This window comes from Hesperophylax consimilis, chromosome 19, assembly GCF_061612785.1.
Source record: "Hesperophylax consimilis isolate HC1 chromosome 19, BYU_Hcon_1.0, whole genome shotgun sequence".
Classification (NCBI taxonomy): domain Eukaryota; kingdom Metazoa; phylum Arthropoda; class Insecta; order Trichoptera; family Limnephilidae; genus Hesperophylax; species Hesperophylax consimilis.
Genome location: NC_142854.1, coordinates 9042340 through 9068228, shown reverse-complemented (window position 1 = coordinate 9068228; position 25889 = coordinate 9042340). Strand labels below are relative to the sequence as shown.

Below are 25889 nucleotides of genomic sequence, written 5' to 3'. Positions count from 1 at the left end.
ATTCAGCGTGGAGTACGACAAGGCTGTATCCTGTCGCCACTATTGTTTAATCTCTATTCCAACTATGTCTTTAAAAGAGCCCTAAGTAATACTGAGAAGGGTCTAAAGATCAACGGAGTTGTCATTAATAACATAAGATACGCAGATGATACTGTATTACTAGCTGACTGTATCGATGACCTCCAAGACCTATTAAATCTTGTTAATAATACTGGTGAGCAACTGGGCCTAACAATCAACGTCAATAAAACAAAATGGATGACTTTTGGACGACTAGATCACTCTGAATCAGTGATACAGTTAAATGGTTGCAATGTCGAAAAGGTCGAAAGATTTAGATACCTCGGCAGTATTCTCACGGAGACTCTTGACCCAGATGTAGAGGTTAGGTGCAGAATTGAAGCAGCAAGAACTGCGTTGATTAAAATGAAATCCTTCTTCTGCAATGATAATATCAGCTTAAAACTAAGGCAGAGAATGCTAAAATGTTATGTGTGGTCGGTCTTGTTGAATGGATGTGAAACATGGACCTTGAAAGTAAATACCATGAACAGGTTAGAGGCTTTTGAAATGTGGCTTCACCGGAGAATACTCAAAGTCCCATGGACCGACATGATCACCAACACAGAAATTCTCAGGCGGGCTAGAGCAGAGAGAGAACTGCTTAGATTAATAAAAATCAGGAAAATTTCATATCTGGGTCATGTACTTCGAGGGGAGAAGTATCACTTGCTCCAGTTAATATTGAAAGGCAAGATAGAGGGTCGCAGAGGGCCTGGTAGGAGACAAATGTCTTGGCTGCGAAATATACGAGAGTGGACCGGCATTAGAAGTGTGGAGGAGCTATTCCGGGCAGCGCAAGACAAAGAGACATTTTCAAGAGTGATCGCCAACGTCGGGGGGACCTGATACGGCACATAAAGAAGAAGATTGAAGGCACAGAAATCTATTTTATGTGTTATTATAAAGAAACCTTTCAGATATTCGAGCGACGCTCTCTTCAAGGAATTTAATGTACTAGATGTCTGACAGTGCTATGTTAAAAAAAATAGTAATCCATGTTCATAAAAAAAAAAAATGAAAACAGCCTAACACAAACATCAAAGCAAGTAAGGGAAGAAATGACCTTTCCATTCCAACAAGCAACAGAGCGGCTTATTAAAAAATATTCTCATATCTCGGTCCTAAAATATATAAAAAAATCCCCTCTCAGCTGAAAGTATTTTAATTGTCATCCTTCGGTCCAAAAATAACAAAATGGTTATTAGATCAAGGCAGGACTGATTCCGAAATATTACTAAAAAATGTAATTTGATAATTATTTATCACGAACGCCTTTTATGTATGCACCTTTTCATTTATCTTTTTATGTATCTTCGCTTTAACATACTTATTTTCTCTATTCTTAAATCCTGTATTCCTCTAGGATAACTTGAAACCTGTTAATTTGACTGTCCTAAAACGGGAAACCTTCCTAGTTGGACAGTCAAAAGCATAAAATTTAATGAATATTATAAAAAAAATATATATATATTTATATATGTATATATATATATATATATATATATATATATATATATATATATATATATATATATATATATATATATATATATATATATATATATGTTATTATATTTAAGGGTTCCACCGTGTAGGTACTAAATCAAATTACCCTTGAAAGTGTCCCCAACAACCTTCTTTCGGTATTTAAACAATGAAAATAAACAAAAATTCCCAAAATTTTAACGGTAAGCCAAAATTCCATACCAGATTTTTTGAACTTAATTTCCAATTCACCCGGCTGGCCATTGTTTACCCCTGGGCTCCCGCTATCCGAGTATGTCTCCCAAAGTGTAATAGAAACTCAAAATGTTATATTATGTTTGAGAGTCCTTGTGATAAATTTCAATTCAGATGGACGAATATTAAATTATTATTAATGCCTGCTTTTACGACATAAATACAGTATCCTATTTACCGTTATAATCCTGCCAGTGAGAAGTGTGTGTCACTCGTCTCTAAACGCGCGAAAATGATTGTTTTTGAAATGAATTGGAATAAAACTAACAGCTTCCTGACCTTAACCTACCTCACCTTCTTCATGCTATGATACCATACTCAATAATAGATTGGCAGACTGCAAAATAAATCATTTTCAGGTGTTGAAAGCCGAGAAAGTTTCGTATGATTCTGAAAAAGTGCATGGTTTTTCTTATTTTGTTTGCAATTATTTGAGTATGAAGATTCCATTTGAGATATGGATCAATGGTGAGGCCGAGGTACTTCATCTGAGTAGAGCGCTCAAAATAAAACTAAATAAATGATAATAATAATGTTGATAAACCAACTTGATTCTGTGCAAAGGAGGGCGGTCCATCTGATTAACAATCCATTGTTAACAGACCGATTGCCACCTCTAATGCACAGATATAGTATGGGTATGCTGAGTCTATTCTACGGGTATTTAATGGAGCCTGCTCTGAAGAGCTAGCAGCATTGATGCACGTGCGTGAAACTCGACGGACACGAGCGAAACACCCGTTCACAGTTGATGTTGGCTTCATGACAATGGACCGTTTCGTTTTAGTGTAAGTCGGCTAGTATGTGGAACTGGTAACTGTTTTTCCTCCTTCATATAATCCGGGCCTCTTCAAAGCCCGAATTAATAAATCCCTTCCTACAGCCTCTATCTCAACCCGCCGCATAACGCTGCCCAACCGGGTGGTGACATAGTTCCCCTGCCTTTACACTATGGCGGCGCTCATGTGAGGTGTCACGTAAGAAAAATATATAAATCTGTGATACTCTATTTTATCATCCACTAACGTTGATGATGACAATTATAGTATACTCAAATCTCAGATTAAAAATTACATTTTAAATAACCATTAAACATGTAATTAATTTACTTAACCAAGTTTTAGTGTAAATGTTCATTGTTAGTTGCGTTCACTGAACCTTGGAAGGCCATACTCGCGTAATAGAATTACAAATATGCCGTTGCTTGACTAAGGTTCAGCCCACACTGCTCGGGTAGTGACAACGCCCTAAATACCTTTATTTATAACCTCCCCACACCGGATGGGGGTAATACACATCCCCCAAACGAGAATTTTATGTGATATCAATGTAATTATTTTACACGTACATACATTGGGCTTTCCTAGAAAACCCATTAGTTTAATATCCAATTCCAGTGACATTAGTCCCCCCGGATACAAATGACATTTTTTAATCCTCGCCGTAAGCAAGCCGCTAGTGCGGAAGTAAATCAAACTTTACTGGAAAGGGCTACAATAAAATTATGTTCTAGCTGACGTTTACCCGGCGTTACTCGACTTTTCTCAACTTTCCATAAATTTAATATGTATGAATTATATATATATATATATATATGTAAACGTTTAGGAAGAAATTTTATAAATGAAATTGACCCTATAAACCCTATCAAAATCCGTTGCGTAGTTAAACAGACAGACGCGGATAGTGACTTTGTTTTATACTATTGTGAGATTTGAGTTACTCTTTTTTACCGTATTGCGTTACTTAATGATCGACTGGTGGGCAAAGATGGACGACGTCCAGTTAAAACGGTAGATATGACAACACGTAAAAGGACAACAAAAGTATTAAGAGACACGATCGCTCCGTGATATATGGGGTACCACAGTGACCCCCTAACGGAAGATACGTGATTTTTACCTCCAGTTAAGTGAAGGTTGATTTCTTGGTCTTAATATAAACATGAGACCACAATGAAATAGTAATAATTTAACCGCAAGGTAAAATTTTTGACTTCACCAGTTCGACAGTAAATTTATAGGTACCGCAGCCAGATTTTTACTTTAAAACGGCAACCTACGAAACTTATTCACACAAGCGCATTTCTTGCATATATGTTTAAAACTATCATGCTCATAAACAATATATATTTATTGAAATGCACAGTACACTCCTCCCCTCCACACAGCATCCCCAAAGATGACATAGGCCCTGAGGGAAATTATTTTCTTCAGGGCCTCCTGTGTGGAGTTAATATAAAAAAATAAATAAAAAAACACACCCTGGTTAAAAATGTACTATTTCTGAAATTAATTATGGATGCACTGATCATGTTTATCGATGCACTTTCGACCAACATTAGTGGTTCAATAATACATTTACTCAATTACCTCAAATGATAAAGCTTTGAAATTTGGTAGCAAAGTATTTGTACAACAGTCAATTAATTTTACTACAAATTTTTGAATTCATGCCAACATTTTATTGGTATGTTCAATAATTGGTGTTATTTGGGAAGGTTGTCATTTTAAATTAGAATAAAGGACAAAATAGGTCATAATTCAGTACAATTCACAATAATTCGAATGGCATTCAGATACTGCAGAGCGTGTAATATCAATGACCGCGCCAGTCATTTTATAAGCCGTGACGTCACACGCTTGTCGGTCATATTATGGCAATATGCAGTCTACAGATACAGCATTTTGTTTTTTTTTTTTAATTTTTACTGTCAATTTTTTTGATACATTTAGGTACATATTTAAATATAAAAAAATATAAGACAGCAAGAAAAAATCCCACAAAGGCGAAGCCTGTGCGTGGGCATTATAAGTTATGTATTTAAAACAGTGGTGGTTAAATAAAGAAAAAAAATATAGATAGTTAGATTAATGTGATTTTGAAATTAATTTTTTTCAAATGTAGACGGTAGTGGCATATTTAAGGTATCATATTCGTAGTACAAATTAAAGAAAAATTCTCTGACTTCCAGATTTTTTCTTTACAGCGCTCAATCTATTACATTCGTCGAGTTAGTTCATATGAACTTACTTTATGTGATATAATTTGACATTTCCAAAATGGCATAATACCACCAAAATAAATTCCTATATTACTTTTATTTGTATATTCTGGTTAAAAGATATTATAAGATCTTATATGAGAAGTATATAGAGTATAAAAATTGATGATGGCCCAATACTGTAACTGAAACACCTCGTTGGTGATGGAGCATTGCAACTTAAAATACAGCATTCGGCCAGGACAGCCCCACAAATACGCTGTTTTGCCATTACAACATCCTTGTCGTATGAGAGATAGGATGTTTGAGTTAGGTACAGCGTTTCGGCCTCATATATCTGCAAATATCCACTCCACTTGTGAATCGCGTGACGTGTCAGTATGCTGTATCTCCACAAAACTAGTTTAGAAATTAATGACTTTAAATATCTTTTGACATTTTGTTATTTTCCTTGCAAACTAATAGTAGTATAATTTAAAATTTGTTAAAAGGTTTAGTTGAGAATTAATTAAATGCTATTTTTATGTTCTCTAAATTTTTGGTCCTCTAATTTCATTCAAACGTAAAAACTAAAAAAAATTGCTTGAGTATTACTTGTATATTTTTAAAACAATATTTTAAATGAAGGGTCACTCTAACCTTCCCCCAAATTTGAAATAGTTACTTGTCTTAGTTTGCGAGGAAGGTAACAAAATGTCATTTGTCTCAAAAATAGCTTTGTTTTAGATACAACATATTGCCATTACACGGACATGCCCCGTTCGAAATTATCAAGAAAAAAGTTTACAAGTCCTGATCTCAGCATACTCTAATTAATTCGATATATTTGTAAATAATATGAAATTTCATTGGAGGAGACAACCAAACGAAGACAAGAAAATAATGGTAACACAAAACAAAATAAATCTCTCTAATCAGTCTCAATAAATTTTCATTCCTAATATAATTTCTTCCACTCACTTGGTTCAGGCAATAAATTTAGATTTTTGTGATAACGTGACAAAATATTTTTCATTGGGTATTAAAAAAATCATTTATTGGAATTAGAAGTAATTGAATCAGTTTTCGGATATAATGCTCAATTAATATGACTTATTTAGCAAAAAAATAAAAACGCCGTATTTCATTGTCTAAAATTAGGACATTCGATCTATCTGAAATAAATTACTTTTGACATTGAATAATCATTGAAGAGTTGCAAACCCAAATTTCTTTATTGAACTTCATAATACCGATATTATAAAAAAAATATTTTTTAAGAAGTGAAAATGCCACGAGCTGAGATGGTACGATAAAGAGAATCCAGTTCTAGAGTCAGGTCAGGTTATTAGATTTTTTTTTAAATTCTAGTTTATTAAGGTAACAGTTACACATATTTAGTGAAATAAATACATGTTACATAGTTGCATGAACCTGTAAAGTTTCCTCATAAAATATAATATATTATTATATACAGAATAACGTAAATAATTAAGAAAATATACACTGAAGATGACAGAAATATACAGTGAAGTTGACAGAAATATGCAGTAAAGTTGACAGAAATATACAGCGAAGTTGACGGAAATATACAGTGAAGTTGACAGAAATATACAGTGAAGTTGACAGAAATATACAGTGAAGTTGATAGACATATACAGTAAAGTTGGCCTAAAAAGTATCTTTAACAAAAGATAGATTGAAAGTATTTATATATTTGTTTAGAGAGGGACAACCAAAAAATTTGTGATGTAATCTAGAGAAAAGAATAACAATCTGGAACAATTTTAAAAAGATAAGAATGAACGGAACATTGTCCAATCCTCATTCGAATAAGTAAGGAAATGTCTTTATTTTAGAAATGGGGGAGTTTTTGAAACCACCGTGGTTGATGGTTTTGATGGGATAGTTCTTTGTATTGAGAGATAGCAGGCTCGCTTGGATTGACTAGCAATGTGCCAATACTCTGACCAAACATTGCGGGATCTATCTTTGAGGATATTTTCACTGCTTCATTAAGTTTCTTTTCACTGCATTGTTACTACGTTGTGTCTATGTAATATGATATGTATTTTAACTGGTACTAACATTTTATACAATACTGCGGCCATTGGTGGAACCACACTATCCTCCTTGAGAGTCTCAAAGAGAATATACTGTGTGTTTTACTTATGACGGCAGAATAACACTTTTTATAAAAAATGCGAACACCTTAACACAAGTTCCCCGAGATATTCACAAAACACTCCTAATAACCTCTTTATTTACAGTTACTGATTATTAACGTATTTGTAAATTTGTATTACTGAAACAATTATTTATGAAAACTGTAAAATAATATTTTTTCAAATTATTCGTAACAAGGCAATGTTTATCTTCCGATATAGAAAAAATAAATAATAAAAAATTTCTATTTTTTCCAGTGTCTGATGCATCAGGACGCTATAACGGGCAGTTCTTCTTTGGCAATGACTTCTGGCTCGGTTCCTCGTCTCTCTGCAAGGAGCTGCAAGTGAGGCTGGGTAGGAATGAGGTGCCCCCCTTTGCCGCTGGCTTCAGCGTGGCCAAACTAAGGATGTCTATTGGGGACTACACTCCTCAGGTAATAAAAAAAATAGAAATGTAAATGGCAGAAACGTTTCAAATAAAAAAAATAATAATATATCAGAAGATATGAAAAAGAAATTACTCATATAAAGAACTCAATATTATTTCACATTTTTCACAATTTTTTTCGAGTATCTATTAACGTGATTTATTTTTGGGATATTATGCAGTGAGGCGCTTCTTTCTTCTTCTTCTTTCTTTGTTAATATCCAACCTAAGGGCCATTATTTTTGCAATGATAATACTTTTGAGCGAGAAAATCTCAAATCATAACCAAAGTATTGATATAAGAAAAATGTCTTTGTACAGACAACGTATTAGATAGAGACTTATTTTATGTTACTGTTATTTTTTTTTATTTTATCATATGAAGTAGGTATGTAATGAAATTTTTTAAACAATTTTTTTTCTTAATATAAAGCAGACACCAAGTCTTTGATTATCAGGCAAGACAGATCAAACATTAACGATTTTATTAATTTTTTAAAACCTCTTTATAAGTATACGTTTTCAATGGACGATGCTGATTGTCTGTTATTTTTAATATAATAAAGTGTTGGTATTTTTGTTACAATCTTCTTATGTTATAAACTGCGTCTGCTCTCAACACACGATTTCTCAGTTATACATCCACCAACATAGTATAATTAACGTTATAAACTGCGTCTGCTCTCAATACACGATTTCTCAGTTATACATTTACCAACAAAATATAATTAATACAAATTAATAAATTAATGTGCTGTATTTAATAATTATGGACGATTTTTTAATACTGCTAAGACATAGTGTAGTATCGAGATGACCTTGAATTATTTATTTCTCTTTACTTCTCCATAAATTGCCTACTTATCTACTTGAGTAAATTTTCTTGGAAATAATGACAGATACAATTTTTTGTCTAACTTAACCTTACCTTGCATAAATTACTTGTACTTCTTTCCTTAACTAATAAATATAAATTGTAAAAGTTAGTGTACAATGTGCGTGCCGTTAAAAATAAAACGAGTCCCGGTGCGATCAAGGGAGTTCTATGGTGTGGTAGTTCTCTATCCCCTATTCATGAAGAAGGTTCCCGATTTCAATTGAAGGGCGTGCTTTTGAAGATATAAGGGCTGGAAGTTACGAAAAAGAAGAAAAATCTAGAAATTTCTACAACAGTCCAGAATATTTTAGAGTATTCGAAAGTATTCCACAACATTCCAGCACATCCCGGAACATTCTTGAACATTGTGGAATTTTTGGGAATAGACTGAAACGTTTGGAAACATCCAGGAACATCCCAGATCATTATGAACTAAAAACGGGATTACAGGCCGTTTCTTAATCGTGACAATACATTTGTATCTATAAATATTATAAAATAAAGTCACTAACCGCGTCTGTCTGTTTGTGCGCTTCGTTCTTCTAAACTATGTACATTCACTGTCATTTCTCCCGGAAGGTTTAAATATATATATATAATACATGGACATTATATTTATTGAAAGTAGAGAAAAGTCGAGTAACGCCGAGTACACGGCAGCTAGTAGTCCAATAAAATTTAGTTTTGTTACAAACCAAACCTAATCTGAAACAAGTCAACCTTACCTAAATTTTTATTATCCTAATCTAAATTTATTTAAATTCTTCTCACTGTATTCAACCGAACTAAATCTAGCAAATCTAAAACCTAACCTAACCTGACCTTACCTGATTTTTAAACCCTTGATATCCAACTAATAGAAATACTTTCTTGCATTTTCTCATCTAACGTTTCATTGAAATAACTTTTTTAAAGTACGAAGCATTATTTATTTGGCGAATTAGGCATAATTTTTAAATAATGATACATTTCCAGTTTAATAGCTGCACACGCTTTGAAGTAAATGCCTTTAAATCGAGTCATTATTTCAGAAGCTTGGTTCTCTGTAGGGTCATTATAATGCAAATGGAGCATTCAACTTTTATTTCTTTTCCCTTTCTCGCAATAAGAAAGGTGCTTAAAAAATCTAAATGATAACTGCCCATTTTGATGCTAACATTAATATGGGCTTCTCACTCTTATACCTAATTTAATTTAAAAGTTGAAATTCTCTCCAAGTTCTGTCAAACCACTGAAGAGATTAAACAGATATAAATAAATAATAAAAAAATGAACCAATAATTAGAAGTATACACATAAACGATTTGAAAGAATACTAATTTAATTTACACAAGATTTATAGGCCTGTAAAATGCAACATAAATTAATTATTTGTTCGAGAAAGAAAGTTGACGAATTTTTTAATCAATTTTACTAAGAATGTTTCAAGTTAGGAAAATCTATCAGTATACCTTTTCATTGGTCTCGGTCTTATGTGACCGCAGTAAGGTTAATAATTTTCCCTTCTTGGTTGAAAATCGGTCAAACTTTTCAAATATTGAAATAAGTTTGAACGTAAAATCAATTATTTCTTTGACTGTCGGAAAGCTGGGAGTCACAAGGTCTTACGTAAATCGGCAATTTTAGTTTTCTTCCTAATCGGCAAAATTTAAACTTTTAAAAGTTGTCTGTTTTGGGGGGCATTTTCTACCTAGGTACATATATACTATATTAAAAATGCTCGATAAAAATTACTTGCTTTAAACAAGTAAGATTACGTTAAAATTATCAAAGTAATATATATTAGAGAAGGAACAATTCCGACTGACCTTATTTATCTTGCAAACCATGATAAATATTTATTATATGTAATCTCTTTTCATACTCCAAGCAGGTCAGCTACAAGACAGTACCTACCATATTATTGTAGCAATTCTACATCAACGTCCCAATATTACACTCCTATGCGACGGATTCAACAGCTAGGAAACAAAGACTCCGATGTGGTTGATATATTTCATTCCTAAGAGAAAGTCCAGTATATTCAAATTTTCAATTAAGTCCTAAATCCTGTATCTAAATTTCGCCAATAAACAATTAGAAAATGTTAATTAAGTGTTAATCTCAAGTGACCTACCAGGTAAGTATTGTACTGTATATTTTCTCCATAAATAGTTAAGTAATAACATAGATCACTGTAGAAATGTATTATAAGTTTGTACAGCGCCCTTGAGGTGTTTTTGCACAAAAACAGCGCTATACAAGTCATCCAAGTATTATTATTATTATTATTATTATCAATTTCAATATATAAGCATACCCTATTGAAGTTTTTTTCATCAAGTAGGGGAATATTTTGATAAAGATATTTAAATTGACTAACACATTAACAGAATTTTGTTAACTGAAAGAAAAAAAATATTTTGGATTTTTTATTTTTATATTTTGTACCTACTCGTACATGCTGTGTGGATCAAATTCAACAATATTTTTATTTAAATATATTTTAATGCCAATGTTTTAAACAGTAATTTCCTGCACTATTTACAGGTATAATTTCATAAATATTGTTATACATGTATGTAAAAGCCTTAATAGGCGTAAAATAAATAAATATATGTATTTAAAAACAAAAACAGAGTTTGAAGAAAAAAAAACGATTAATAAAAGAATTAATAATGTAATCTACTCACCCCAAATCAACACCAAATTAATGCAAACACATAACAGTTTTATCAGTCCGCGTACGTTCAATCTTATAACAGAATAATTACATATGTCTAACAAAATATTATATTTTGTAAAACACTTAGGATGGGTTGTTTCAGAGAATATGAACTATTTATCAAATTTCAAAGTTGATTTTTAAGTTCGGTGAAGGTTCTATCCAAGTTCTGTTATTATTTTAGTTTTGTGAAACCCCTGGCCAATAATGATGTATAATGTGCTAATATCTTTTATGTATCTTCACTTTTACTAATTTTCTCTATTCTTAAAGCCTGTATTCCTCTAGGATAATTTGAAACCTGTTAATTTGACTGTCCTAAAACGGGAAACTTTCTTAGATGGACAGTCAAAAGCTTCCTTATCAAATTAATACAAGTTGTTTATAAATATGTCTAGGTATATCGTCACATTCTACGACATTATGCAATCAATGTTTTGAATGTATTTTTTTTTTGCATTTTTACATTTGTTGGAATTTACATAACGGCCTTTTTTTTGTCTGACGGAACAATGATAATTCATTTAGATTAAACTATTTTTTTCATGAATACGTGTTATTTTTTTTCGTTTCAATTCATACTGTAACGATATTTCTGCAAACCATATTCCAGCTACGACCTGAATTTTTCGTATATTAGCCTGGAAAAGGTAACAATAATTCTTCGTAGAGTCGTTTGCTTCAGAAAATATGATTTATGGGGAAGAAGTTATGAAAACGTAAAGGTATTTCAGGTTTCTTTCAGACGTTAAACTTCTGAATGACAAACTAAATGGTCTTACAAATATAATGTATCCATGCGAATCTGCTTCCGACCGCATAATCTGTGCAATTATTATAATTGAAAAAATTAAAGATATGTATCTTTATTCGTCACTGGAGATAAGAAACGTGATGTTTGTCATTTTCTCTCGACTGTTTGACGTGGCGTTCTTGCTGTCAGATTAGCCTGTATGTATCTTTATTGAAGTGAGAATATAAAGGTAAATGCCGCTCGTAGGTGGATCTTACTAAAACCATTAGAATGCTGAAGCCAATACTGCGAACCGATTGGCAATGTCTCGTAGGCACTTCGCGAAATATTTTGTATTATACTGCAAATTGGAATATCGGAAAAATAGAAATACTGATAAAATAATTAAATTTATTACCAATGACCTTATATTAATGTCAGGCTGGAGATTAGGACTGCAGAATAATAGTCTAATGACTGTGAAGTTATATTTCGTATTCTAAATATTAATAAATAACTACTGAATTTGGCTGAAGCGGTTTATTATAACACACCAAAAAAATAAATAAACGTAGAAAATACAACAGAATGTTTTGCGAAAGGAAGGTTCGAGAATGTTCTGAAGCGCGTCACGTAGGCAAATAATTCGATCTCGATGTCAAAGTTGCTGGTACTGTACTGTCGATTTTCTTCCCGCTGTCGCTTATATAGGTGAAAAATAAAAAGTTCTCACAGGCTGAAACTTCTAGAATTACGTCCTACTCAAGTAGTGACGTACCACTACAACTGTAATCAACACAATGTTATCTCAAGTAATCGATATGAAAAAGAGGCATAAGACAATCATTCATATTATTTTATATTCCTTTCATCCTGCTATCTCATGCCGTCTCTTTCTGACTTATAATACCGTATTTAGCGATTTTAAATTAGGCATTAAAATAGAGTAGTAGATAAAAAATATATTAAAATACTTACTACTGCTGTTCTACCACTAGGGTGCAGCAGCGCTGTTTTCACTACTGTCGATAAAAAGGAGAACTTTTTACCCTACTTTAGTTCAACACAAGCTCTAGTGCAAACAAAGGCGCTCTTGTGAGGTGTAACGTGTTTACAGGGTGTCCGGGGGTAAAGTGCACAAACTTCGGGAGGCGATTCTACATAATGGGAGAAGTAAAAAAGATAAATAAATTTTTCTGAAATTCCGTTGTTTTTTTATCACACAGAACGAGAAAAATATTTACTTTTCCATACAAACGAATTCAACTGTTTTACCTGAAAACTAAGTAAAACTTTGGATTTTTGAAAAAGTTATGTATTTTTTTTACTTCTACCATAATCTAGAATAACCTCCCGAAGTTTGTGTACTTTACCCCCGGACACCCTGTATTAAATATTTATTTTATTTTTTTAACCATTGACAAACCCGAGCGACGCCGGGCATGCGGTAGCTAGTTCATTATGCCCAAGGGGAACGGCTGCGCGGCCATACAATTTTTTTTTCATACAAAACATGAATTTGGATTTAACCAAAAAAAAAAAAATGTTCAAAAGGTATATTAAATATCTAGCACTTATTTGTGCCACTTTATTTATTTATCAAAAAATTGTCAAATAGGAGTTTTGTATGAAAATGTTAATTGATTAATGAGTAGATCTGTATTATAATAATTAAATGTTTTTAAGCTTTTTTTGATCAAATATTATATTTTTGTAGGTTCGCAATGTATTGATGGGGATATGCATGCCATCATCTTGCAGCCCAGTCGATCTTCAAATAATTCTCAAAAGTGGCGCCAAAGAAGCAGAAATGGCCGCCAACACCAAGATGAAGGACACGTCAAAAAATGGCACCAATATTACGCGGGAAAATGTGGAACTCAACGTGGTGCACGTCAGACCGGTGCCGGGACCTTACGACATGTGGAACGACGTGAAGTTTTATATTGTCGGGTTAGTTTGTTCTTTATTTAAATTTATTTTTGATTATTATTATTATTATTTTGTGCAAGAAAGCGTGGTAAGACGGAATGCTTCATTCGGCCAGCCTCGTGACTCGTCGGCTCTTTCCGCCCGGCCGCCAAAACTCTGCGCGGTGTATTTGCTTCTTTTCTCACAAAAATTGGCAATGGAATATTTCCAAATGAAGATACATATTTATTTTACATACATTGTAATAATAATAAAAGAAGAGTTTTATTTTTTCAAACTATAAAGACTTGTTTGCTTACATTTTTACTTCCTTCACTAAAAATTAAATTGATATTTCACCTCTGCCAAGTGACAACTATTTAAAAAATAATAATGATCCGTTATATGGACATTTTGACACGTATAACTTGGAAGAAAATAAATAATTCTTCCAAATAAAACCAAACACTTATTTGGCATCGATTTTCCCAATGTCTTCGGTAGTAATGCCCCCATATCGACTACAATTTTAAATGTGTCAAGTTTTAACTTTGCATTGTGTTCTGGTTGCCTGGTCCATATAATAAATATTTGTAAATTAAGCCAAAAAAGGACCAAATTTATCCGAGGCATTATTTTCATAACCCAGAGAGCATGCGCAGATTTCCGAAATTCCAGCAATTTCTCTCCTCCTGTGTCGTCAGTCTAGTGTATTGTAGGAGTCGACAGATGGCAGTAGTAGCTCAATTTAATCTTCACTTGCCCAGTAAGTTTGAGTAAAAAATCACATTCTGTGTCAATTAGCAAGTGAAATTTTTGGTGGTTGAAAAAAAAATATATTCAAAAGCTATAAAATTATCATTATTATAAAGAAAATTATAAGTTTCACATATAACAAATTTAATATTATATTGTGATATGCTTGACACATGGGATTGAAGGTTTGTCTGGAAGTGAAAACTTAAGATAACACTTTTTTTTTTGCATTCCCGGGTTACGAATAACCTGACAATATTTTAAAATCTCCTTCTACCACCACAGTAATCGGCCATAGCGAAGCTATAAATGAGTGAGGTGGGTAAATTATAACACATCTGTAAAAGTGTCTAACTAAATAGTGTAATAATATATTAATTTTTGGATACAAGCCCTAATTTTCTTCGATCGAAATTTGCTCGCCACTATAAAAATTAGTAATTTGCAAGCAGATTTTATTTTCTCTGGCTAAATGGTGATATTACAATGCGAGTTGCCTGTATGCTGTCAGATTCATTTATATAAATTACAGGAAGGAAAACGGTCACATCCTTCCATGCTCAGCGCAAATTAGTTTCTTCCCTTTTCTCTGGTAGCCTAGTCTATAAATTTAAATGTCAATGGTTTATTGGAACGCTTTGAAAACCACACAAAAATATGAAATTCATCATAACTTTTTTTATTTGTGTATTCATGAAAAAGGAGTCTCCGTTTCTTCACGAACAATTAATCACCCAAAAGTCTCGCGCTATGGGCGTGGAATAAGTGGAATAAGTGGAATAAGCCTCTCCGTCGTTCCACTTTGCTTTTCATTTAAGTCTGAAATTATTAGAATTTTTCTCAATTGAATATTATGTTCAAATATATATTCGTATTTCCCTTTTTCTAATGATTAAATTGATAGCCATGAATATCCTCGAAGGTCGAAAGCCAGAAACCCTGAAAAAGTACATATTTCAGACAGGAACTTCCGAATTTCGATATCAAGATATATACCTATTAGAAGTATTTATAAAGACAGACAATATCAATTCCTTGCTGCCTAACGTTCAGTAAAATGCAAATTCGCCAACCTCTCCCTTACGGCGCACAGTTTTTGTTTTAGAAATTTCGTTAAACAGCACCTTGCTAGGCTGTGATAGAACGTCAGCACTGCCGGGTGGTATCTTGAACAAGTCACGGCTATGACTTGGATTAAGTTTTCAGGCACATATAAGCCATAATATTCCAATAGGAATGGGATCTCAATATGGGTTATATTAAAAGCAAGTAATTCAAGATTTCCATAAGGTCTGGTTTCGTTGCCTCAAGTACGTTCGTATATGGTGCAGGAACCTCGGATACGATCCATGCATCCGCATATAGACACGACTGATGCTGACTCCACAAACCACTAAATTACTGTAGCTAGTTGTTAAATACATCTATTTGAATTCCAAAGAATGATAATCTTGGAAGCGGATATTAACCCACTTTTCGACATTCGATCTAGTTGAAACTCGGCAAATATACTCGTTTTCGAAGACAATGCATTCCATATTGTTGATAGCTGTCAACACGGCCGTAGGTGAAGGCGCCATTGGAGAACTCCGCTCCTGGCACCGACTTTAAGGACGTAACACCTAATACAGCGCTTGTGAGGTTCTTACCAAGCGCGCGCCGTTTGGCTTATATGCATTTCTCTGAAATTGGATAAAATTACTGCGGTTCAAATAGTTTTAAAGTTTTAATTTAATTTAATTTATTTATTTATTAAGACATACACAGTATAATAAGATAAAATTAAGGATATTTTTCATTATAACATAGTTTTAGTACCTATTACGTATGTCCATAAAACATCATTGTATAATTTTGGCTGAGATTATTCTGAAAACTAATGATTTTAAGTTAAAATCAATGAATTTAAGTTTAAATTTATGTATGAGTAGGTAATAGTTATAAAAGGAAGAAAGTGTACGGAGAGAAAAAAAAATAAAATCAAGAATTATAATATGCTCACGAATTGACTGTTAATACATAGAAGTTTTGAAAAATGAAGTTTAATAGACATTTTAAAAGTTCTCTGCACTTTAAGAACCAGTCTCTTGGGAGGAAGGTTCAAATTACAGTCGAACAGAAAAAACTTTTTTTTTTCTTTAAAATTGGCTATTTGCCGCCAAAGTGATTGTGAAACCAGGTCGATAATTTAAAATACATGTATTATAGTATAAAAAAGATTATTTTTTAACATTTGATTTTTATACTGCCATCGAACATGACTATTGCTTTAGTCATTAAATTGACTAAATATATTGCTACCCTATTGTATTACTTTTACTACTAGTTTTTCTGGCCCAAGTAAGATGGATGAAAATCCCCGGTAAGCCAGGATATCTGTGGAAGGGGGAGGGTGGAGGGTGCGCATCGAAGCGGATGATTTTAATTGAAATTCGGTTTGCGTTACTCGCCTGGCTGCAACTTCCGATTGTAAAGCCTTTTTGGATTCCGTTGCACGTTTTGGAAGTTCAATGAATCATATGTATTTTATAGAGCCTATTTTTTGTGGATGAGTGAACATTTTGTGTCGGTTGTGCGTTAGGTAGTTAAGGAGGGCCTCTGTGGTCGAGGGGTAAGGCTCTCGATTAGTAATCCGAAGGTCGCGGGTACAAATCCAAATGAATGTTGAAATTTGAAAATCAAATTTTAATGAAAAGGAACGTAATACACGACGCAAATTGTTTAAATAGAAAAGTCTTAAAAAAATAGCACAAATTTTTAAGCATGTAAAAATCATTAACTCTTACTAACTTATAGAAAATGTCAAATAAATAAAGCTGTTCAACAGAAGATTGGTATCTGATGTCAATTTCCTTTTTAAAATCATTAATTCCCTTATTCGCCCTACATTACTGCAACTGATTTAATTTCATGTTTGTTTGGTTTGAAATTAGGGATATGCTTAGTTCCTGCCGGTATTTTAGTTGTCCAGTTCCAGTTTTACCTAACCATCACATTGTTGGAAAATTGTTTTATATTTGATAAAGTAGCAAGAACACAGTGCGAATTCGAGTCAATTTATTTTGAAAAAAAAAACGAAAGAAGTATTGAACTACTGGAAGCAGACGATGTTTTTCGTAGACTTAATATTTGAAGAGAAGGAAGTTGACTATATTGGAAGTGTTTAATATCGTTTAACTATTCTTAGTTTTGTTGTGGCGATAATTACCTCGAAGTATCGCTGTGGAACTCACTATATTGCGATTGTGTTGTGTGCTCCTTCTTGGTGTGATTGGTCATCCTGATTTCATATTGTTTTAATTCATTTACATTCGACAATTCATGTTCATCTGAAGCAGTTTCGGATGCAACAACGTTCCTATAGAATCACGCGAACTAAAAATACTTTTTACCACAACAATGATGTCAATTACCAATTGGATTATAAACTCTATTATACCACGCATACAACGACATGTTACATAACCGATATGCAGAAGTAACAGATATTTGCAATTTTAAAAGCATTTACAGATCTACACAAATATATATTTTAAATAACAAACCAACGTTTATAAGACAAAGTTTTTATGCACAGCACAAATGATAATAAATTATTATAAGCAATAATTAGTCGCCTGTAATATCAATTCAAACTGAAAATATCTCCCGAGTAAAAATAAAAAATAAATAAATTTGGTTGTTTACAGGTGGAAAAAATATAATAAGCAGTAATTGTTGATTGAAGTACTAGTACATATTGAATTATTTGGCGGGTTAAATAAACCGATATGGCTCAGTGGTGCAGAGCGTCTGGAGAAGGCGCGGGTTCAATTCCCGCTGGCGGGATTTATTTTTACTCGGGAGATATTTTCAAACAGAAAAATATTTTCATGTATTTTAAACGTTTTATTTGTATTTCAACGTATAATTTCTGATCAAATATTATTGTTTAAAATCCTAAATAATGGTCCGGACTCACCAGAACTCAATCAATTTAATAAATCTTCATATTTCGTCTAGATCAACTCGACAATCTGATTTATTTTATTAACCCTCGTGTAGAACAAATATTCTAAAATATGTGCATAATATAATACAAATTTTTACAGCATTGACATTTTTGGTAATAACCTACTGAAAAATCGATTTAGAGTAATGTGTACGATCGATTATTAATATGAGAGTATGGAATGTATCGGGAGCATCTCCTATCCTCTTTCTGTTCTCATATTTCTCTCCCTTTCCTTTAACACAAAATTAATTTTAAGAAATTAAAACTTCATTTCCAATAAACTTTAGCATAAGAAACTTCTGTGACTTGACTTCTGTTAACTTGTATATTTATCATTGTCATGTTGAATCATATTTGTATGTTTACAATGTAAAATTGTATCGTAAATAAATAAATAAAGAGTTGATTATTCTTTCCAGCGGCGTAGCAGCAGTGGCAATCTTTCTCATACTCGTGGCCTCCGCGTTTGAAGGCTATGTCAACCGTCACAACGACTCGATAACATACAGAAGCAACGACGTTGAGACCGATAACAACAACATGGTGAACGGTAACGGTATCGGCAACGGGAAAAGCGGCAGTAACGGATCCACCGGAACCGGTAACGGGTCCGGAAACGCTTCATCGAACAACGGAAATGGCGCGGCTAGCGAGGTGTGCGATAAAGGAAGCTCGAGAAAGACGAAAATTGGCACAGGTTCGACGTGTTTTATAATTGATGATTTATGATTCTCACAGCGAAAACATTTATGATGATTGATTTTTTTTTAACTTAACTCGCTTTAACCACAATCTACGTAGCTACCTGGATACTGCCAGAAACGTTGGTTAAAAGTAGAGGAAGCAAAACATGACGAACTTGAAGAACACTACACACACGCTCCTAAATATAGTCAAATTTACTAGCATTGACGAACACTACAACACACACTCGTAATTGCTCCTAAATATAGTCAAATTTACAAGCATTGACGAACACTACAACACACACTCGTAATTGCTCCTAAATATAGTCAAATTTACAAGCATTGACGAACACTACAACACACACTCGTAATTGCTCCTAAATATAGTCAAATTTACAAACATTGACGAACACTACAACACACACTCGTAATTGCTCCTAAATATAGTCAAATTTACAAGCATTGAAGAACACTACACACACGCTGGTAATTGCTCCTAAATATAGTCAAATTTACAAGCATTGACGAACACTACAACACACACTCGTAATTGCTCGTAAATAAAGTCAAATTTACAAGCATTGACGAACACTACAACACACACTCGTAATTGCTCCTAAATATAGTCAAATTTACAAGCATTGACGAACACTACAACACACACTCGTAATTGCTCCTAAATATAGTCAAATTTACAAGCATTGAAGAACACTAGACATACGCTGGTAATTGCTCCTAAATATAGTCAAATTTACAAGCATTGACGAACACTACAACACACACTCGTAATTGCTCGTAAATATAGTCAAATTTACAAGCATTGACGAACACTACAACACACACTCGTAATTGCTCCTAAATATAGGCAAATTTACAAGCATTGAAGAACACTACACACACGCTGGTAATTGCTCCTAAATATAGTCCAATTTACAAGCATTGAAGAACACTTCACGCACGCTGGTAATTGCTCCTAAATATAGTCAAATTTACAAGCATTGACGAGCACTACAACACACACTCGTAATTGCTCCTAAATATAGTCCAATTTACAAGCATTGAAGAACACTACACACACGCTGGTAATTGCTCCTAAATATAGTCCAATTTACAAGCATTGAAGAACACTTCACACACGCTGGTAATTGCTCCTAAATATAGTCAAATTTACAAGCATTGACGAACACTACAACACACACTCGTAATTGCTCCTAAATATAGGCAAATTTACAAGCATTGACGAACACTACAACACACACTCGTAATTGCTCCTAAATATAGGCAAATTTACAAGCATTGACGAACACTACAACACACACTCGTAATTGCTCCTAAATATAGGCAAATTTACAAGCATTGAAGAACACTACACACTCGCTGGTAATTGCGCCTAAATATAGTCAAATTTACAAGCATTGACGAACACTACAACACACGCTGGTAATTTCTCCAAAATATAGTCAAATTTACAAGCATTGAAGAACACTACACACTCAAATACAGGCAAATTTACTGGCATTGACCAAAATTATAAATAAGTTACTCGTAAGCAGTGACGGCTCGTGACTTTTTGTGAACTAGAGTGCTAATATTTAAAAAAAATGGCATTATTGATGTTGTTGTAACTGAAAACCATTTTTATCAGGAAATCCGTGCGGCGTACGGCTAAACTTAAATTTCCTGAAAAATCTTCATACAAAAAATCTAATATAAAAAAAATATATATAAATTGTTTTCAGCTACAAAAACATCAATAATGCCACTTTTTGTAATATTAGCACTCAGTACACCCAAAGGTCACGTTCCGCCACTGCTCGTAAGTCGGGGGTTTAGGATCACAGGGGCCTATCTACAAAAATATAGTTTTGAGATAAACGCAAATAAAGATTGGCATGGTCATATATCCACCTGTATGTCTAACTGATATGCCCAAATGAATCTTTCAAGGCGATGCCATACGCAGTAATTCAAAATAATTTGTTTTTGGTTTGAAAATTTGGTCGCCTAGAAATGTTTCAGATGCTTTAATTAAATACTGCGAGTAGAATACATCTTGGCCTTTGATATAATCAAGTATTTTTAGATACCTAAGTCTTTTTATAAGCCCAGAAAAAAATAATGTATAAGGCCTATGAAAACTGCTTTAAAGTTCAAAATCTCCTACTTACGAACCCATTTTCGGTTATGCTTTTATTGTATAGTGTGAAAAATTAAGGTATTTATAAAATGATCGAAAAAAAAAAAAATTATGACTGAACATCCACAAAATAAAATAAAAGGCACTTTAAAGCCATGTTTTTTTCTTGCATAAATCAAAATAGGCGGATGGTGTTAAGCGGGAATTTAAACCTTATCGCCATCTACGTAAGGGTTGTTATTGATAGCGGCTCAATTTAAAATATTACATGACGTAGTGCATCGCATTAAATAGCTGTGTGTATGAGATAGAGATTTGTATAACTAATAAATATGATTATGGCAATACCGAAATCAAGCTCAACTCAAAACACTCGTTTTTGTAAGTAGGCCCCTGTGATCCTAAAATTCTAAGGCCCCGAAGTGCATCCATATATAGGCAATTCAAAGCATTTAAGGTATTTTTTTCAAAATTAACCATTTCATCTTTGGGGATGCTGAGACGAGGGTATTTTTAAGGAAGGGAAGGAGAGGAAGTTCTGGGAAGGAAAATGTATGAGGGGAGGGTGGGAATCTAGGGTTTAGCGTGTCCAGGAGTGACGGATGTATGAATCCATCATACAAGACTAGCTGTAAAGGTCAAAGGGTCCCCATAAACCGGCCTCTCCCGACCCGTCCCGTCACACTGTGGGCTGAAAATCGCCTTTCGCTTAAATCGCCTTTCCTTTTATTTACACTGCAAGCCTAAAAGCATTTAAGCATTAAAATGAATCATCAACATTAAAAAGTGTTTTTTTCAACTTTGAAGATTTAAAAAAAAAAAAAAACGCAAGTTGCGCCACAATACGAAGTATGTCAAAAAAATAAAAATAAATAGTAGTATATCTGTGTGTTAGGATAGAATGGCCAACCTTATGATTCCAGAGATAGCCTCATTTTTAATGTCAGTGCCATACAAATTTTTCTTTAAAAAATGACAACTCCTTCATTTGTACACGCAATTGCTTCGTACGAAATTTTATAGCATAGTAATGATCAGCAGAATCCATTTCTAGCCAAAAAAATACCCTTGAAAATTCAAGTCTCTATGTCTATGAAAGGCGATTTTCAGACCACTGTGCGCCACGCAGCTGGTGGGTAGGAGCAACAACTCCCAAGATCTGAACACACCTCACGCAATGAACCCGGGACCCCTGCCAAGCCATTTGGAGTGACCTATGGTAGAGATGTTTGCTATCCAATAGATGGTTACCGGGGCGGCGGTACTGACACCATTTTTTATAAAATTAATAAATTTTGTGCATTCTATTTTTAATTCTAGGTATTTTTTCTCAAGTCCTTCTTGCGTTCTCGGCTCTATCCAACACGGAAAAGATAATGAAGACAGAAGAATCATCAGAAGATGCGATCAACTGCATACATGGACTCAGGTAACGATTAATCAATTTTCCTACCTGCATCATGTTTATGCGAAAAACCTATAAATGCATTAATAATCTTATATGTACATTTCTTCAGCTTAAATATCTACCTGTCAAATGAAAAAAAAAAAAAAATTGTAATTTGTAATTTTTTATTTATTTTATATTAACTCCACACAGTAGGCCCTGAAGAAAATAATTTCCCTCAGGGCCTATGTCATCTTTGGGGATGCTGTTTGGAGGGTCTGTTTGTGGAGAGGAAGGAGTGAACATGGGTCTTGAAGAGTCCCAAGTTGTAGGAGGGAGGAAACACAAAGGCCGGCAGTACGTTCCACAGCCGAGCTATCGAACCTAAGAACGAATCGTAGAAGCGACCAGTTCTCATGTGACAAATGTCAACCGTGTACAAATGTTGGGCGCGCGTTTGGCGTGTATCCTGACTACGCACCGGTGCCGAAAGGATCAATGACGCTAGTTCCTCAGAGCATCTTCCATTGTAATACCAATAGAACAAGGACAGCATACCTACCTGACGCCTGTGCTCTAAAGATTGCAGTCCGTTTGTTAAGATTGGGGAATCTATCAAACGGACCGCCCGTTTCTGCACAGAGTCAAGGGTTTTTTTCAGGTATTTAGGGGCTCCGGACCAGAGATGGCTGCCAAATTCGACAGTAAGGCGCACTTGCGATTTGTACAGGGTCAGCAGTTGTGCACTATTAAAGTATCTGCGGGCCCTGTACAGTACGCCCAGCTTCTGAGATGCCAACTTTACTCTGGCTTCGATGGAGCCCCCGTACCTGAGCTGGTCACTTATAGTTACACCAAGCATATCAATGGAAGGCCTGTTCGGAAGATTTTTTACATGATACACCACTTTTATTTTTGAATTAACAAATATTGCCAACCGAATTTCGCTTTTCCAAAGCTTCATCAGGGTTAATTATTAATTAAAACATAATTAGATAGAGGCACAATCACACATATATATACGAACATAAAAGGCAACTTTTTACACGTACTTCACGAGCCTATATACCTCGGAGCTGTGGACCAACTTCAACAAAGCATCTCTAAAAAGAATGGAAGTACAGTACAACAATTCCTACCGAATACTTTTTGGGCTGTCCTGGTACTGCAGTGCCACTGAGATGTTTGTAGAAGGGCGTGCTCCCGGATTCCGAGCACTAATGAAAAAACGGATCACCAGCTTTCGAACACGACTAGCCACGAGCGAAAACGGTCTTGTGATGGCAGCACTGCACTTCTGGCAGGGACCTATTTACAAGCGATAGAGCCAAATCCTGATGTCATAGAAAAAAAAAATTATACATACAAATATATATTTTTAAATATTTTTTCTTTTTAAAAAACTTTAGTCTCATTATGTTTTTGTATTATAATTATTGTATTTTGTTTTCGTTTACTGTGTATGTATTATCTTACAATATTTTATATATTTACTTTATATAATATGGAGCTCGTGAGATTGCACCACCCTCCCCGAGATCTGGAATAAACAAGCAAAAAAAAATTAATAAATAATATACAAAATAGAAAGAAAGAGACACACACAGAAAAGGAGGGACAACTTTTTAAGGACAGCTGGGTCCCGCGGAGTAGAGCTCCTAAATTGTTTGATCTAATTCCAATTCCATGTTTATGTAATACGCTTCCATCGAAAAAATTGAACATCTATTATAAATACTCCTTCATTACTTATATCTTATTTAAAAGCCCTTAATTCATCGTGGAATTACATTCAATTTAACTTAAATAATACGTAATATGGATTAAAACACATTTTTAAAATTTGCAACAATTAATAGAGATATTTTATTTCATTTCCATTCATTTTATTCAAAGTTTTTTTATGTAAACAACTCACAGTTTTATGGGATCTTCTGTATTTCTCTAGAAACAAGGGTAATGTACTATAAATATTTATCTTGAACAGACCCATCTAGGATTCTCTTCTGAAAGCTTTTCATATAAGCAGCTTAAATTTGGTCATAAAACTGGAAACATCTTAGCTGTATTTCAAGTCAAGTGCTTAGGTAGATGGCCATAGAGTTCGGATAATAAAATTTATCGATATACTAATTCTAAAATACGAGTAGATATATTTTTAAGTATCGCTTATGTTTACAATAGAGATTAGTTGCTATATATAATATAAAGATAATCTAATGATACTACTTTTCATAAACTTAAGACAACACGTTTTTTACACATTAAATTATTACTGTTTCAGAAAAATTAGTTGTAATGAATGCACTGAACGGTAGAAATAAATATGTATATAATTCTTTGTGTTCTAAATGAATTTTTTGCTGTCTACAATTATTTATTTATTCATAATTAATTTTACAAAGTTACACTTCAGTATTTTCATCACTTTGTTCATTTTCAATTTTTTCTGTGTATTTAAAATGCCCTTTATAGATATATCTATTTTTTTTAATTTTCCGTAAAAAATACTGTTTTATAGACGAGATAAAATTATCTTTCTGGTCTTTTAAATAAATATTACTCTTTCTTAATAATGAAGCTTTAATATCAAACGTGAAAAATAATATCACAAACGCTAACCACATTTTAAACTTCATTAATTTTTTTACTATAATAGTAAAAAAATTGAGAGATCAAAAACATATAATACACAATTTGTAAGAAAACTGTAATTTCACTTCAATCTCGTTCATATAAAAAATACAATTTTTAAAGTTAAACCGATTGTTACGACAGTGACGCAAAATATAAATTATTCTTTTTGGCTATTTTCGGATTTTATTACTGGCATCCATGATAAATATTTGAGGCAATCTGAAAATAACTCTTTCTAAAAAAATATTATTAATTCAATTTAAGCGTACAATTAAATAATTACTTAATGTGATATAAACGAAATAATAAGCCATTCAATTAACAATATAACAATAATTAACATAATAATTAACTTAATAATTAAAATATTTTTTAATTGATTTTTATAACACAAAATCAATTTTAAATATTTTTGTTTTTACTGTAGGTTCTAAAACCTTACTAGAGATAAAGGGTTAGTATATTATAAGAGTTAAAAAAGAGCACTCTGTATTCACAGCAGGGATTTATGAGAATGACGTATTGAGAATGATTTTATTCCTGGGGTCTATAGAAAGCTCAGCATTCTTTATTTTTTTGTGTGTTGAACCGCATAACAGTCTCAACTGCTCCCAACAGTATGGAGCCAGTGAAAATATAGCATCCCCGATTTGGGGGATTAATATATATATAAAAATTAAATTTTT

At 33.3% G+C, this 25889-nt stretch overlaps 1 protein-coding gene across 1 annotated transcript in view; it reads left to right on the top strand.

Annotated features, from left to right (window-relative positions):
• The window catches only part of LOC149414768 (nose resistant to fluoxetine protein 6-like), a 49154-nt gene that overhangs the window by 8724 nt on the left and 14541 nt on the right, over positions 1-25889 (top strand). Inside the window, exons 2-5 of the mRNA XM_089643386.1 lie at positions 7210-7388; positions 13413-13648; positions 18776-19053; positions 22500-22608. Coding sequence (XP_089499512.1) covers positions 7210-7388; positions 13413-13648; positions 18776-19053; positions 22500-22608 — 802 coding nt within the window. The remainder of the gene's footprint in view (positions 1-7209; positions 7389-13412; positions 13649-18775; positions 19054-22499; positions 22609-25889) is intronic.